At 43.0% G+C, this 13529-nt stretch overlaps 3 protein-coding genes across 3 annotated transcripts; 2 read left to right on the top strand and 1 right to left on the bottom strand.

Annotated features, from left to right (window-relative positions):
• Positions 1 to 2086: 2086 nt before the first annotated feature.
• LOC118369816 (clathrin heavy chain linker domain-containing protein 1-like) lies at positions 2087 to 8164 on the bottom strand. The gene is made up of 11 exons (XM_035754532.2): positions 7717 to 8164; positions 7372 to 7559; positions 7138 to 7277; positions 6792 to 6993; positions 6567 to 6682; positions 6236 to 6335; positions 6034 to 6140; positions 5397 to 5577; positions 5009 to 5211; positions 4723 to 4902; positions 2087 to 4622 (listed from the first exon to the last, which is right to left on the bottom strand). The coding sequence occupies exons 1-11, from the start codon at positions 7912 to 7914 to the stop codon at positions 4426 to 4428; spliced, it is 1812 nt and encodes a 603-aa protein (XP_035610425.1). The 5' UTR covers positions 7915 to 8164; the 3' UTR covers positions 2087 to 4425.
• A 30-nt stretch (positions 8165 to 8194) lies between these two features.
• Positions 8195 to 11143, top strand: LOC118369818 (ubiquitin-40S ribosomal protein S27a). The gene is made up of 6 exons (XM_035754534.2): positions 8195 to 8277; positions 8387 to 8451; positions 8886 to 8940; positions 9036 to 9121; positions 10437 to 10568; positions 10954 to 11143. Exons 2-6 carry the CDS (start codon positions 8404 to 8406, stop codon positions 11101 to 11103), a joined length of 471 nt encoding a protein of 156 aa, XP_035610427.1. The 5' UTR covers positions 8195 to 8277; positions 8387 to 8403; the 3' UTR covers positions 11104 to 11143.
• Positions 11144 to 11825: 682 nt separating this feature from the next.
• On the top strand, positions 11826 to 13471 carry LOC118369817 (prolyl-tRNA synthetase associated domain-containing protein 1-like). The gene is made up of 2 exons (XM_035754533.2): positions 11826 to 12067; positions 12685 to 13471. Exons 1-2 carry the CDS (start codon positions 11924 to 11926, stop codon positions 13111 to 13113), a joined length of 573 nt encoding a protein of 190 aa, XP_035610426.1. The 5' UTR covers positions 11826 to 11923; the 3' UTR covers positions 13114 to 13471.
• The last annotated feature ends 58 nt before the right edge of the window (positions 13472 to 13529 follow it).

The raw sequence follows: 13529 nt of genomic DNA, 5'->3' as shown, positions 1-13529 counted from the left end.
ACTGGTCAGGCACCATGTTATGCGGTCAAGCGCACGGTGTCTCCAGTACGCGTTCTTAGCCCGGTGCGCTACATCCCAGCTCCCCGCATCTGCCGGGCTAGGCTGAGGATCCAGCCAGGGCGATTGGTGCCAGCCCTGCTCTCCAGACAGCCAGTGCGTCTCCTCGGGCCAGGATATCCTGCGTCGGCTCTGCGCACTGTGTCTCCCGTCTGTCTGCACAGCCCAGTGCTTCCTGTGCCTGCGCCCCGCACATGCCGGGGTAAAATCACCATCCAGCCAGGACGGGTTGTGCAGGCCCTTAGTTCGAGACCTCCAGTGCGCCTCCATGGCCCGGTCTATCCTGTGCCTCCTCCGAGGACCAGGCTGTCTCTCCGTCTCCGGTTCCCAATCAGAGGCAGCTGGTAATCGTTGTCTCTGATTGAGAACCATACTTAGGCAGCCTGTTTTCCCACTATGGGTGTGGGTAGTTTTCTGTTTAGTGTTTTTGTTGCACCTTGCAGAACTGTGCGTTTGTCAGTTTGTTGTTTTTGTTCGAGTATTCATCTTTATTACAAGTATTATGAATACGTACCACGCTGCACTTTGGTCCTCTTCTCCTTCTCCCAACGACAATCGTTACAGTTGCCCTAGAACTATACATCTTATTCAAATAACCAACTCATAATCAATCTTTGATTATTTGAACCACCATTGTATTGCTAGTGAAAAAACTAAATGTGCCCCAGGGGAGGCCAGGACCGAGTTTGAGAACCCCTAATCTATGGTATGTATGATGTCAGCCTAAGTAATTGATTCACAATTCATATGCACATTCAGCTTTGACAATTGTTGGCAGTGGGAGGATATCATGTAGCAAATGGATCACATACTTCCTTGTTCATTTATGCAGGAGAGTGAGGAAGTGATGAGGCATGTTAAGACAGAATCATCACTTGATGAGAAAAACAACTTCCATTTGAATGCTGATGGAAAGTGAAGGCTATCGGGGTAACGTTTTTTTGACACATTTTTTTATTGTTTTGAATAGGTTACCTCATCCAATTTTCTACATTATTAATTGGTTATCTTAAGAATAAGACATTCTTAAAAACCTAAAAGATTGTGTTGACGAGCATCTTTATACTGACCGACCAAGGCAGTGGGCGAGCAACTTGAAAAATGAAAGATTCTGCCAAACAGAATCTACATACAACACCCTAAAGATGTTTATAGCATGATTAATCAACCCCAATGAACACAAGCAGTCCCCTCTCACGGTGGAAGCCCAAAATGGCTGTATACAGGAGGTGCATCGATATACTGTCCTAAAAGCATGCTGTTCCTGTTGTGATTGTAGCAGGCCAGTGTTAATTGAAAGAGGAAACACTTACGTAACATGTTCCCGTCTCCTCTGGGACACAAAACAAAGGCTACTGTTTTCACCCCTTAATTGGAGATTATGATTCATATATGCAAATTCCCCATGTCTCTAATTAGTTTTTTTTAGGCGTGCTAGGACTAGCAGAGTGATGATTCATTGAAAATCGTCTTTGAAGCCTTAATTCTGTAGCACAGGCCTCCTGGTTGGCTCCCATTCCCCGGAGATTAAACACAGAATGTAATTACAAGGCAGATAGATCTCTTCTCTCTGACACAGAAACCCAGCCACACACTGAAGATGGAGAAATGCACTGGGAGATTAGAGAACAGAAAGTTTGAGCTGGCGGTTATCAGGTTTAACAATCCAAGAGTTTCATCAGTAATATGGCAAAATTAGATATTTCCTCTTGATCCTGTTCCAAACATTGTTTTTCCTTTATGTGAATGACCCCTCTCCGACCCCCGTCGACCCCAGTCTGTTTTCAGAGTATGTCACATAAACTAACCCTGGAGAGGAGATATTTGCTGCCAATATAATAAAGACAGCTGCACAACAAAGCACTCTGTCTCTCTCTGCCCATCTGACATGCTGGAAATCAATGGACTATTTTCCATCCCCATTGCAAACCTAATGTGGCACTGCTTTAATCCATGGAAATATCAACAAAATGGACAGGGCACTACCACAGTGGCTAAATATACACAGTCAAGCCAGGAGACATCAATACAAAGTGTGAGAGAGGCGCTGTTTATTCCAAAGATTCCCCTTCCCACCCCAGTACAAATGTGCAACAGTCTGCTCAATCACGGATCAGAAATAGAAGGCTTGACACAGCTATTTAGTCCTGACCACATTCCTTTTAAAACCATGTATACCACTAGCATTGCTCTATCAAACAAAGGCCTAGAAGTAAGTCAAACCACTGTGGACACTGTCTGGATGTGAAACATGAGGGCCAACGCCCCCCTTGCTCTCTATTTTTGCTGGTCTGCTGTACTGAGCTCTATCTAGACCAGAGGCTGTGTGAGCTAGACACGGCTGTCAGTTCACATTACGTTGCTGGACTGAGGAGAGGGCCCTTATCTGTGCCACACTCTGGGAGATGAGAAACACGCTGGGGCTGGAATATAGAGGAAAAATCCTGAGCTGTTAAACAGGTTCTGACAGGGAGGATGGTGCAGGCAAAACCCTATTTAAAGGACCATTCAAGACAATATGATACTAGCAAAAACTACCATCAATATTTCTACATCTTCCAGAAGTGCTATCCAAGGACACTAAGTGCATCCTGTTACATCCTGTCATAAACTGAATCCTGACTAATAGGCAGTTTGTAAAACACAACTCTTGAGTGCATCGTTTAGGGAAGATGGATTGCAAGGCTTTTTCTTGTTGATAATAGTTTTAGCATAGAAAACAAGAGATGTGAGGAGGCAGAACTCAACACCTTTTACCCTTGACACAGAGATTCAGGGCTGAGGTAGGCCTCAGGGCAGGGCACTAGGGTTCTTTGTGAGCTGTGGGGTGAGGGGGCAGGGAGGCATGGTGTCTGGGGAGCTGTTTCATGCAGTGGGGCCATCAGCAGGCCAGCTCCAGCTCCTCTTACTGCGGGAGATCAATAACAGCAGCAGGGATGGCGCCATGAAGAGCTGATTCAGCATAATCTCTCACCCCCCCGCCACCATTTTCTGATTTTCACACTCTCCCTGTTTCTCACTTTGTTCCTTGTTTTCCCCTACACAATGCCTCTCTGCTCCTTCCTCTCTGTAATAGAGATGCTATACCAGCATGTCAGTCTTACTCTCTCTCCATCTTTGCCTCACATATTGCCAACCCCCTCTTTTTTCCTCTCTCTGTCTCCCTTGGATACCAACTGCCTCCAGTCTGCCGTCTGACAACACAGTGCTAGTATCATTGTGCTAACACTACAAGTAGTGATGTTCAAAGAGCTAACAGCACAGATTGTGGGGGCTAAACAGCTCTAGTGCCTGGAGAGATACCAGCATCAATAACAGTATATTGATAATCACAACACTGATGCTAAATGTACACAATGTGTATGAATAAAAGTCTCTATAAGAGCCCTGTTTTCTATATCACAGTTGATCGGTTCCGAGTTTAAATTAGTATGACATATAAGGCCATCAACTACACACGTCCATTCACTAACCCATTAACGGATCAAACAGATATACACTGAAACGCGGCCCCAGACAAGAGCGGAATTGATTAACTGTGGGAATCATAGACACACAGCTCAGTGTGGCTTCAAGTCTCCTAGGCAGAGACAGAGGAAACTGGAGGCTGTGTTTATTGATGGTGGGTGTTGTTTGTGCTGTGTGGAAGCTTCATTCACTCTAATATGGCAGGGTGACTGAGACTGGCCCTGCACTGTCTGGTACAATGGGTCCACTGTGTGAGTGGAAGGTTAGTGAGCTACTGTTCTATCTACCATTGTGTCCTCCTTGTATTTCTGGTGATAGTGTATATAGGTAATAGCACGCCTCTCAGGGAGCGACAATCAGGCCTTACCTCTGGGGGATAATGACTAACACCACCAATGATTAGTCAGTGGTGTTCTGGAGGCAGGAAATGGGGAATTTATTACAGGGAAATTCAATATTCTGTAGAGCTTGTCACCATGAATTATGTTGGATGTCGGAGATGCCATTGATCCAAATCTAAACACGTAGTGATAATTCTCTTAGATGAAGTTTAAACTGTTTGAAATTCTGAGTCTAGTTAAGAGTCAATTATATTGAGGAATAACTAATAAACCAACTATTAAGTGACGTTTGACAATGTTCAATTGATATCAATTTAATAACATGGCAATGTTTTGTGCTTTCTGATAAAGATGGAACTTGACACTTGTGATATTAATCAAAGTGAAATCACATTGAAATTATTTAATGATCTGGAGGACCAGTGTGGATGACTGCATTTCTCTCTGTGAGCAGTGAGCAGTATGACGCAGTGAGTTATGAATGGGCTTGCCATGGTGGGAGGCCTCTTGGATTGGTGGTGCAGATCTGTCCCATGGGCACCCTCTGGTGGCTGTCTCTCTACATGAACACATGCTGCATCAACCTGGAGCTCTCCATGCCAGGGGAGAGGCGCATGGCCCCTGACTGAGACAGCAGAATGGAGAGGATCTCCTTGGCCAGTAAAGGCTTGTTCTTCTGGCCACAGCAACCTGCTATCTCACCCCAGTTCTCTGCAGAACACCCAGTATCATCCAGAATCACCTTCTCCAAAGTACCTGAAAATGACAGCACCACTGGTCAACTCAATTTGTGTATGTGTGTGCGCGACCATGTGTGGTTGCCCTGCTGATTGGTGGGTGGGTATAGCCTAACTACCTTGCCCACTTGAATGTGTTTTCTCCACCATCTGCAGTGCCAGGTCCTCCAGATCAGAGTTGAGCAGAGCATGGCAGGCAAAGCCCAAAGAAAGCACTGCAGGCTGGCCCTGGTACTCCTGAGTCAACGCCTGGAGAAGAGCCAGACTGGGACAACCCTTCACCACAAACAGACAGTCACCTGCGCACAAACATACACACAGAGAACAATACACACACACTGAGTCACTCACACATTTACTACATAGGATGTGTGTGAATAGTATCTGTAAATGAGTGTTTCCCACCTGCAGTAAAGCCTTTGCTTTGATAGATGAACTCCATAGTACTGCTGGTCATGCCTCTCTTGCACATGCTCAGTGCGGCCTTCCTGAGCACACCGCAGGCCTTGTAGACGATGTGGGCCAGAGCCAAGCATGTGTCGGCCATCCGCGGCTTCCTGTCTCCATGCTCACAGATCACATCCCCCAGAGCCTCGCTGTATGTTAGCCTGAGAAGGGTATGGAGAAAGCTGTAACCCGACATAGACTCAATAACAAAGAGCTCTAAACACAATACCTATATATCTTATATTGTGATTGCTACAACCATGCCCAGCTATACCATTCAAACCCTACAACAAAAAGACTCATAACCCCTAACGCTCATATTATTTATACACTCTGATATGCTGACCTCTTCTGGGTTACCCAGTGTGTGACCAGCTCTACATAGTTGAGCTGCATGGCACACCGGACCCCCTCCACTGACAGGGTCTCCCCAGGCAGCTGTTTGCCAGCATGCACTGAGATCATGAGTGCCTGGAAGAAGAGAAGCAGAGGGGGCAGTTCCCCTTGGCCCTGGTACACTGTGACCGCTAGAGGGGAAACAAAGATGACATAGGTTGAAAACAGTTCATACAGACTTATATGCTCTATATACCCCTACCTACATGTACAAATTACCTCGACTAACCTGTACCCCCGCGCATTTACTCTGTACCAAGCCCCCTGTATATAGCCTCGTTATTATTATGTAATCCTACGGTGTTACTTTTTATTTTTACATAATTTTATTTTGTAAACATTTTCCTGACTCTATTTCTTGAACTGCACTGTTGGTTAAGGGCTTGTAAAGTAAGCATTTCATGGTAAGGCCTACATCTCTTCTATTTGGCACATGTGACAAATAAAATTTGATTTATGTGCTGTATGCCTGTACAAGATGCAGAGTTACTTTATGGTTGAGACCACAATGACCCATATGATGTGTGTATAGCGACCACAACACTATAGGACGTCTATGTATAAGATAGAAAATAAAGATTTTCCACCTTTGAACCTTTCCATTGTCTCCATGTTTCTCAAAACTCCATGAGGGGATTTGGCAGCATGGAAAGCAGCTGCCTCATACTCACCCCCCTCAAATAGGTCAATGAACCTGCAGGGAGACACAACACATAGAGGAATGATCTATACATACAGTATGCATTGGTTGAGAGCATAGTACTAGAACTCGGAAAAGAACTGAAGTACCTTTCAATGTAATCCACCAAGAGCTCCGATTCATTGACCTTGCTGGGATCATCCTCTTCAAACACTACTGCACTAATGCCAAGGAAATCAGTGTCGCTCACTAGAATGAAAATCATATCACTTCATTGCTGCTGTATCATGAGCCTTATCATAGTTAAAAAACACACAAAAGCTCTCGTGAGGTTTATAGGCCTGCCGCATCATAAGTAGAAGACAAATAGGTTATAACACACAAAAAGCTAGGCTACATTATCTCTGACTAGAACTTCATTCACTGTCAGTGTCACTAACACTAACATACACTGTATGCTAAAGTGGAAGTGTAAAATACTTTTCAGATCAAATATATTCTCCAGTTTTGATGTTATGAACTCCAGTAGAGTGACTTCTTTTCCTGTCTTTTCCCATGTCATGAGGGAGTCATTCAGAAACTTCATCTTTTTGTATCTAGAAAACCAGAAGAACCGATAACTTTAGCAACAACATAGGCGTCTTCAATGGTATTCTATAGCCACTTGTGCCAGTGAGTCTTGAGCAAAGTGAGACACAGTCTCACCGGAGTTGGAGTCTCTCATTCTCCACTGCCAGCTCATCCCTCTGGTCCAGGGCGGATCGCATTTTATTGTCCAGGTCATCCTTGACAGAAACAGATACATACTGGCTCTTCCTCTTTATCTGCAGGTCGGCTCGCTTTCGCTCAAGGTACTCCAAATGCTTTGCCAGAGCTGCTGGGTTCATCGACTCATCAAATGTCAGACCTGGAAAAAACTATACTGTAAACACCGCTCATGAATTACATATTGACATGACACATGACAATATGTACTTAGGTAAACATACAGCCATTATAATGTTAAGACAAAACAAAACGGCACAATGAGTTCAGCAATGTCGGGCCATGCCTGGAATTTGCCCAACGGGCCGTAATGTCTTGCTGTCTGAGGTCTTCTGACGCAATGAGGGTCTCTTGTCTCTCCTTGACTCCTGTAGTCTATTTAACTCAGCCTGCAGCTCTGCAGTGTCTCTCTGAATGATAGCAATCCTAGAACGGGAAAAAACAAGGTTTAGGCATAGACAATATACTATACTCTGGGGCCGCATTGTGCCATGTTGAAAAATTGAAGTGATTCTCTTGCCTTTCCTGAAGCTGGACAGCTCTTCTCTGACAGTACATAAGGGAGGTGGGCTGGGCCACCATGGCCTTCAGTTTCCCATGTGCTAACTTGGCATCACACTCACTCTTCTTTATGGCACAGATAAACTCATCATACTCTTTCTTGATGGAAGTGAGAATGGTTTTGTATGCAGTTGCATACTCAATTACCTGAGAAAATCAAACAAGCAAGAGACAGGCATAGTTACAACGCAACAAGTTAGCCTAGGCATTCTGATCAGTTCACGTGTGTAGGCCTGAAAAAAAATGATTGAGTGATGATGCTGAAACAAGGCGAAAGGGTATGTATGGTGGTTCATGTTGATACCTTATCAAATGCAGAACTGTAAATGATGTAACGTTGCTCATCAGGTCCCTCGTCTGGACACATCAGACGTTCCATCTCATGTTGAATGTATTCACCAAGAGATTCTAGGAAATACTTGTCACTGGCAGATTTGATAGGTGGCAAGGTTATTCTTTCAGATTCTTCTGCGGAGTGATGTAAGTTTCCAGCCCCAGACATGATTTTCTTATGTTTTTCAATTGCTGCTTAGAGCATGGTTTCATTTCTCCAACACGGAGAAATATTGCAGATAAATGTCCAAAATATAAACAGGAAGGTTGCTATGGACATCTCCAGGGTATGTTGGGTAATGTAGTTATAACATCGACAACAACAAAAAAAACGATCAAAACGAATTTCATATAAAAACGAAACAACATATGTTAAGGTGAAAATAAGCGTTATGTAAATAAACTTTACTGAGAGAGGTATTTTGAACAGGCATCTTATTTCACACCTACTCCCTGCAGACGAGCCCCGAAAACCCCGTCGCACGCGTCGAAAGCCCTCTTCTCATGATCCGCCATTAGCAGGAGACCTGTGGTAAGATCGTGCTCTCTGTTTTAGGCCATTATTTACTATAATAACGACATTGTATACTGTGTTAAATCTGAAATAGTTATAAATACAACGCTATCGTTCATATGTGCAGGTGGATTGAACGCCAAGATGCAGATTTTTGTCAAAACACTCACGGGGAAGACTATAACCCTCGAGGTGGGTACTTGGGGCTTGTGTCACAAGTTGTGATGGAGGGCTTCTTGCCTCTACTAGCGGAGCATGTGTACATGATAAAAAATACAAATAAAGTATTCTAGAGTGCGTCATTTCAGTAATCAATCAGCCTTCTACATTTGTAAGTCAACTAATTTTTATTGGAGTAGCCGCAAATAGCTACGTTAGCTAGTTGGCTAATGTTACAGTAACGTTAGCTAGCTACATTTTGATAGCATGGCCCTGCGTATACACGTGGAAATGACCAGGTCAGCTCGGCTAACTAATTGAACTATTTTAACATGTAACTTGTCCTTTGATAAGTGATATTTGTTCTTGACGTTTGGCTGGTAACACGTTGACGTTAATCAATGTCCTGGGATGTCTTGTTAGCCACGTTACTGTTTTAAAAACTTGACAGGTTCTCTTATTTCCAGGTTGAGCCTTCAGATACCATTGAAAATGTCAAAGCTAAGATTCAAGACAAAGAAGGTAATTACATTAATTTTTCATCCTCGTCATCCGTTGAATTGAATATAAGAGAGCACTGCCGTTGGCTGTCAGACTGAACTCTAGTCACCCTCTAGGTATCCCTCCTGATCAGCAGAGGTTGATCTTCGCTGGTAAGCAGCTGGAGGATGGACGCACACTGTCTGACTACAACATTCAGAAGGTGAGAACATTTTAGCCTCCCTAAACATTTGACAATACTACACCTTAGTAAATGTGTTGCTCTGGCCCCCCAATGGTGGAACAAACTCCCTCACGACGCCAGGACAGCGGAGTCAATCACCACCTCTTTAAGGAATACCTAGGATAGGATAAGTAATCCTTCTCACCCCCCTTTTAAGATTTAGATGCACTATTGTAAAGTGACTGTTCCACTGGATGTCATAAGGTGAATGCACCAATTTGTAAGTTGCTCTGGATAAGAGCGTCTGCTAAATTACTTAAATGTAAATGTAATGTGTTGCAGGAAGTACATTACGTCACCTAAGTGCCAACACAATTCCCTTAGACCAGGGTTTCTCAGAGGTCTCAATATGTTTACCTGACCTGGGACTTTGGTTGGGTTCTGTTCTATAGCCATCAGGTGTAAGTACAGCTGATGGACCTGACCACTGCTTTACATATATTTTGGCTAGGCCTTAAATATGCTAAAAGCTATAGATGTATTCAGTAACCAGAAGAGCAACTTGGTGGAATTATAATTTTTTTTATCTCTGTTCTAGTCTTATATATTGATAGCATGGCCCTGCGTATACATGTGGAAATGACCAGGTCAGGTCTAGGTGCTTTTACACCTGCATTGTTTGGGGTTTTAGGCTGGGTTTCTGTACAGCACTTTGAGATATCAGCTGATGTACGAAGGGCTATATAAATACATTTGATTTGATTTGTTGGGTCTGATATTCAGCCTCTTAAAAACACGATTTTTAACTAGGCATGTCAGTTAAGAACATTCATAATTGCAATGGCGGCCATGGAACAGTGGGTTAACTTCCTTATTCGATGGCAGAACAACCCTTTTTTTTTTTTTTTTCCTTGTCAGCTCAGGGATTCGATCAAGCAACCTTTCGGTTACTGGCCCAACGCTCTAACCACTAGGCTACCTGCATCCCCCCTAACCTCCTAAGGCCCACTAAGATGCTTTTTTTGTTACATTTATCTGATCACATTTAAGAGGTGTGCTGAATATTCAGTTAATGTTCAAAGTATACCAATTCATGTTAATGCAACATCTATTGCCATCAGGAGTTATTTTTGGTGGCAGGTTAGAGAATTAATTGTTTCCCAGCATTGTATTGATATTTTGATTCTGGGTGATTTTGTTAATTCTGTGACTGGTGAATAACCTTTGTTTATTTGGGAGTTTCTCCTTACCATCATAGTCAAGTGTTTTTTTATTATTTATCATATGCAGTTTTGACCACTGAAGTCATAGCTATATGTTGTCTGTTTGGTTGAACTGTTGCTTTTTCCTGCAGGAGTCCACTCTGCACTTGGTGCTGAGACTGCGTGGGGGTGCCAAGAAGAGGAAGAAGAAGTCCTACACCACTCCCAAGAAGAACAAGCACAAGAGGAAGAAGGTCAAACTCGCAGTTCTCAAGTACTACAAGGTAAGGCATTAACTTTTTTGTGGATTTCAGCTACTTTCAATTAATTATAGGAATTTTGGTAGTAGGCTGTATTGGCTGTGACCTACCATATTTAGTGATTGGAGCCAACTATTGTTTTGTAGACGTTTGTTACTTTATTTGTTTTCAAGCTGAATGAAACCGGGGACATACTGCTACCCAAACTTGTCTAATAACCAAGGACATTTTTGGCCGATATTTAAAATGAACATTCAGACTTCCTGTGGTGTCAAGAATTCCTCATCAATGAGGCCTGTCATAAAAATAAATAAAAAAAGCAAACTTTTTGCTATGTTGTATCCTACTGAACACAGCCACTGTCTCGTGTTCCATTGCTGTACTTATGGCTTCCATTGTGTTTCCCCAGGTTGACGAAAACGGCAAGATCCACCGTCTGCGTCGTGAGTGCCCAGCTGATGAGTGTGGCGCTGGCGTGTTCATGGCCAGCCACTTTGATAGGCACTACTGTGGAAAGTGCTGCCTCACCTACTGCTTCAACAAGCCTGAGGACAAGTAATCTATTGGACTGGAGTAAATAAAATGTTTTTACCAATCACTGTGATGGCTTGATTCTTATATTTTTACCCACAATGGATAGACTGGTTTCCAATTTAGACATTTTCATAGGGTTATTATTAGCAGGGCTACAAATTAAATTGTCTTTTTAGGCTTGTAACATTATTTCAATAAAATAATAATAAAATGGGCATTGTAAAACTATTGATTTTTACAATGCGACTTGTCAGTTGTCACTGAATGTTCCACATGGCTCGTGCTTCATTTAGCGGAGGGGCACAAGAATCGTCATACCCGTCCACGTAGTGGGACAAAGGAAGAGAGCTGGTGACAGACAGCACACGACTGAGTTTCTTTGGTGATCTCAGTAAAAAGTGCAAATCAACACCCGACATAGAACGCTACGGCAAGTTTAAATATTTTAAGTGTGGCGGCTGACGGCATTTACGTTCGTGCCCTCGTTGAAAACTGATGTTTGCCGTATACCTCGTATCACGTAAACGCGGCATTTGTGTGGCCCCCATTGGTTTTGAACTGATCTTTTTTTTTAAGGCGGTAACTCTTTTTAACTACTGCATTGTATTGAAGTGGTGTATTGATGCAATTGTATTCATCACTTCAAGGAAATAAATCACCCATGGGCGGCTTTTAATTATATTCTAATACAATGGAAGTTAAGAATTGAGTCGCAACTACTGAAAATCACTAATGGGTGACACCTACAAACCACGAAACACAAAATTCTCCATTGACTGGGTTTGTTCGCGCTTGCGCAGTTATGTAAATACAGTTTGTGGAATGAGTCGAGACTGAGGACGTGTATGCTACGTTGGAGTGTTCCGATTTGTCTGAATAGCGTTTATTTTCTCTTCAAATTAACAATGGCAACACCTGATCTCCGGACTGAGTTGGTTAAGTATTTGGAAAGTCTGAATATCCAGACGGTCTGCGTAGACCATCCACCGGTAAGAACCAATAACGTTAGCAAGCTAGCTAACGTTAGCTAAACTAAGGTAGTCCAGTAAGTTGTTGAATAATACTTAAATGCACTGGATTGGAGAACAAATGCACATCCCAACCATCGCTCATAGAATAAGAATTTAGCCGTGCATTGTTTTGTTATTTTGAAAAATAATTGACACTTAACTGGGCTTTATTTTGTGTTCCCTTTTACAACCACAACTAGATGTCGCACGATGACTGTCACATCATGGACTCATCCTATATACATCTATAGGCAAGCCATGTTCATTTTAGTACTGGCGCTTATTCGATGTGTAGATCTTACAGGTAGAAAATGGGACAATTATCCCGCATGAGACTTTTAATAGATGTATCATATGTTCTCTTATACTATTCTTCAGTGAATTGTTCCTTCTGATTTTTGGTAGGATTGCATTTAATTTCAGTTGTCGCCTCTCCAGTGTTGATCTGTTACCAGTCTAGGTGAAAGCAGTAGGATAGATGCCTACTGGAAATTGTACTTGTCCAGATCTTCCATTTCAGAGTAGATGAAATGAGAGGGAGCCACTTTAGACATCAGATACCAAAGTAACATGTCCTCTGACACTTTCTCCCTTAGGTATTCACTGTGGAAGAGATGATGCCTCACCTGCAAGACCTCAGTGGAGCAGTTACTAAGAACCTCTTCCTGAAAGACAAGAAGAAGAAGGGCCTGTGGCTAGTCTCTGTCCGCCATGACCGTCCAGTCAACCTCAACGACCTGGCTAAGAAGCTAGGCTTGGGTAGCGGCAACCTCCGCTTTGCTGAGGAGGCAGCCATGTTGGAGAAACTGAAGGTGGGCCAAGGCTGTGCCACTGCCCTGGCACTCTTCTGCGATAAGGACCAGAGCGTCAAGGTTGTCCTGGACAGCGACCTGGTCAACGGAGGCCATGAGCGAGTTTACTTCCATCCCATGACCAATGCTGGCTCTATGGGACTAAAGCCAGAGGATCTCTTGAAGTTTTTAAAGGAGACAGGACACGAACCAGTTCTTCAGAGCTTCGACTAGTAAATACCTTGAAATTAACATACTTACTATCCTGTCAGGCTGTGCTTTGGCTTGGTACAATGATTTATTTCAAAGTTATTTACCTTTGTGCCTGTACTTCGGGTTATCAAGAGATTTCCATTATTGTAAAAAAAATAACATAATAGTCAAACATTTGGGACAGAACAAGGGATGGAGAGTCCTTGTTTTCTATGGGCAAGAGACCAGTAGATAGTTGGTTATATCATGTACATGGTTGAAAGACAATGTCGTAGTGATTTATGGCGTTTGCATTGTATCTCCCTCTGCGAGATCTAGTCATTTACACTGTTTTGAAACTAAATACTGTAGTGTAATAAAGCAGATGATGAAACATTGATTCTCCACTCATATCGTCTGGGATTATATGCTATCTTTCTAGGCACATCCTTAACTTA

The sequence above is a fragment of the Oncorhynchus keta genome, chromosome 36 (genome assembly GCF_023373465.1).
Source record: "Oncorhynchus keta strain PuntledgeMale-10-30-2019 chromosome 36, Oket_V2, whole genome shotgun sequence".
Classification (NCBI taxonomy): Eukaryota; Metazoa; Chordata; class Actinopteri; order Salmoniformes; family Salmonidae; genus Oncorhynchus; species Oncorhynchus keta.
Note: the sequence above shows the minus strand (reverse complement) of the source record. Positions and strands in the feature narration are given on the sequence as shown.

What these genes read in the sequence shown, in the direction of transcription:
- LOC118369816 (XM_035754532.2), bottom strand. Translation starts at nt 7,914, where the DNA reads ATGTCTGGGGCTGGAAACTTACATCACTCCGCAGAAGAATCTGAAAGA. An exon ending in AATGAGAGACTCCAACTCCG is followed by an intron (nt 6,683 to 6,791) that starts GTGAGACTGTGT and finishes CTGGTTTTCTAG; the next exon opens with ATACAAAAAGATGAAGTTTC. An exon ending in GACAATGGAAAGGTTCAAAG is followed by an intron (nt 5,578 to 6,033) that starts GTGGAAAATCTT and finishes TTTCCCCTCTAG; the next exon opens with CGGTCACAGTGTACCAGGGC.
- LOC118369818 (XM_035754534.2), top strand. Translation starts at nt 8,404, where the DNA reads ATGCAGATTTTTGTCAAAACACTCACGGGGAAGACTATAACCCTCGAG. An exon ending in CTGACTACAACATTCAGAAG is followed by an intron (nt 9,122 to 10,436) that starts GTGAGAACATTT and finishes TTTTTCCTGCAG; the next exon opens with GAGTCCACTCTGCACTTGGT. An exon ending in CAGTTCTCAAGTACTACAAG is followed by an intron (nt 10,569 to 10,953) that starts GTAAGGCATTAA and finishes GTGTTTCCCCAG; the next exon opens with GTTGACGAAAACGGCAAGAT.
- LOC118369817 (XM_035754533.2), top strand. Translation starts at nt 11,924, where the DNA reads ATGCTACGTTGGAGTGTTCCGATTTGTCTGAATAGCGTTTATTTTCTC. An exon ending in TCTGCGTAGACCATCCACCG is followed by an intron (nt 12,068 to 12,684) that starts GTAAGAACCAAT and finishes TTTCTCCCTTAG; the next exon opens with GTATTCACTGTGGAAGAGAT.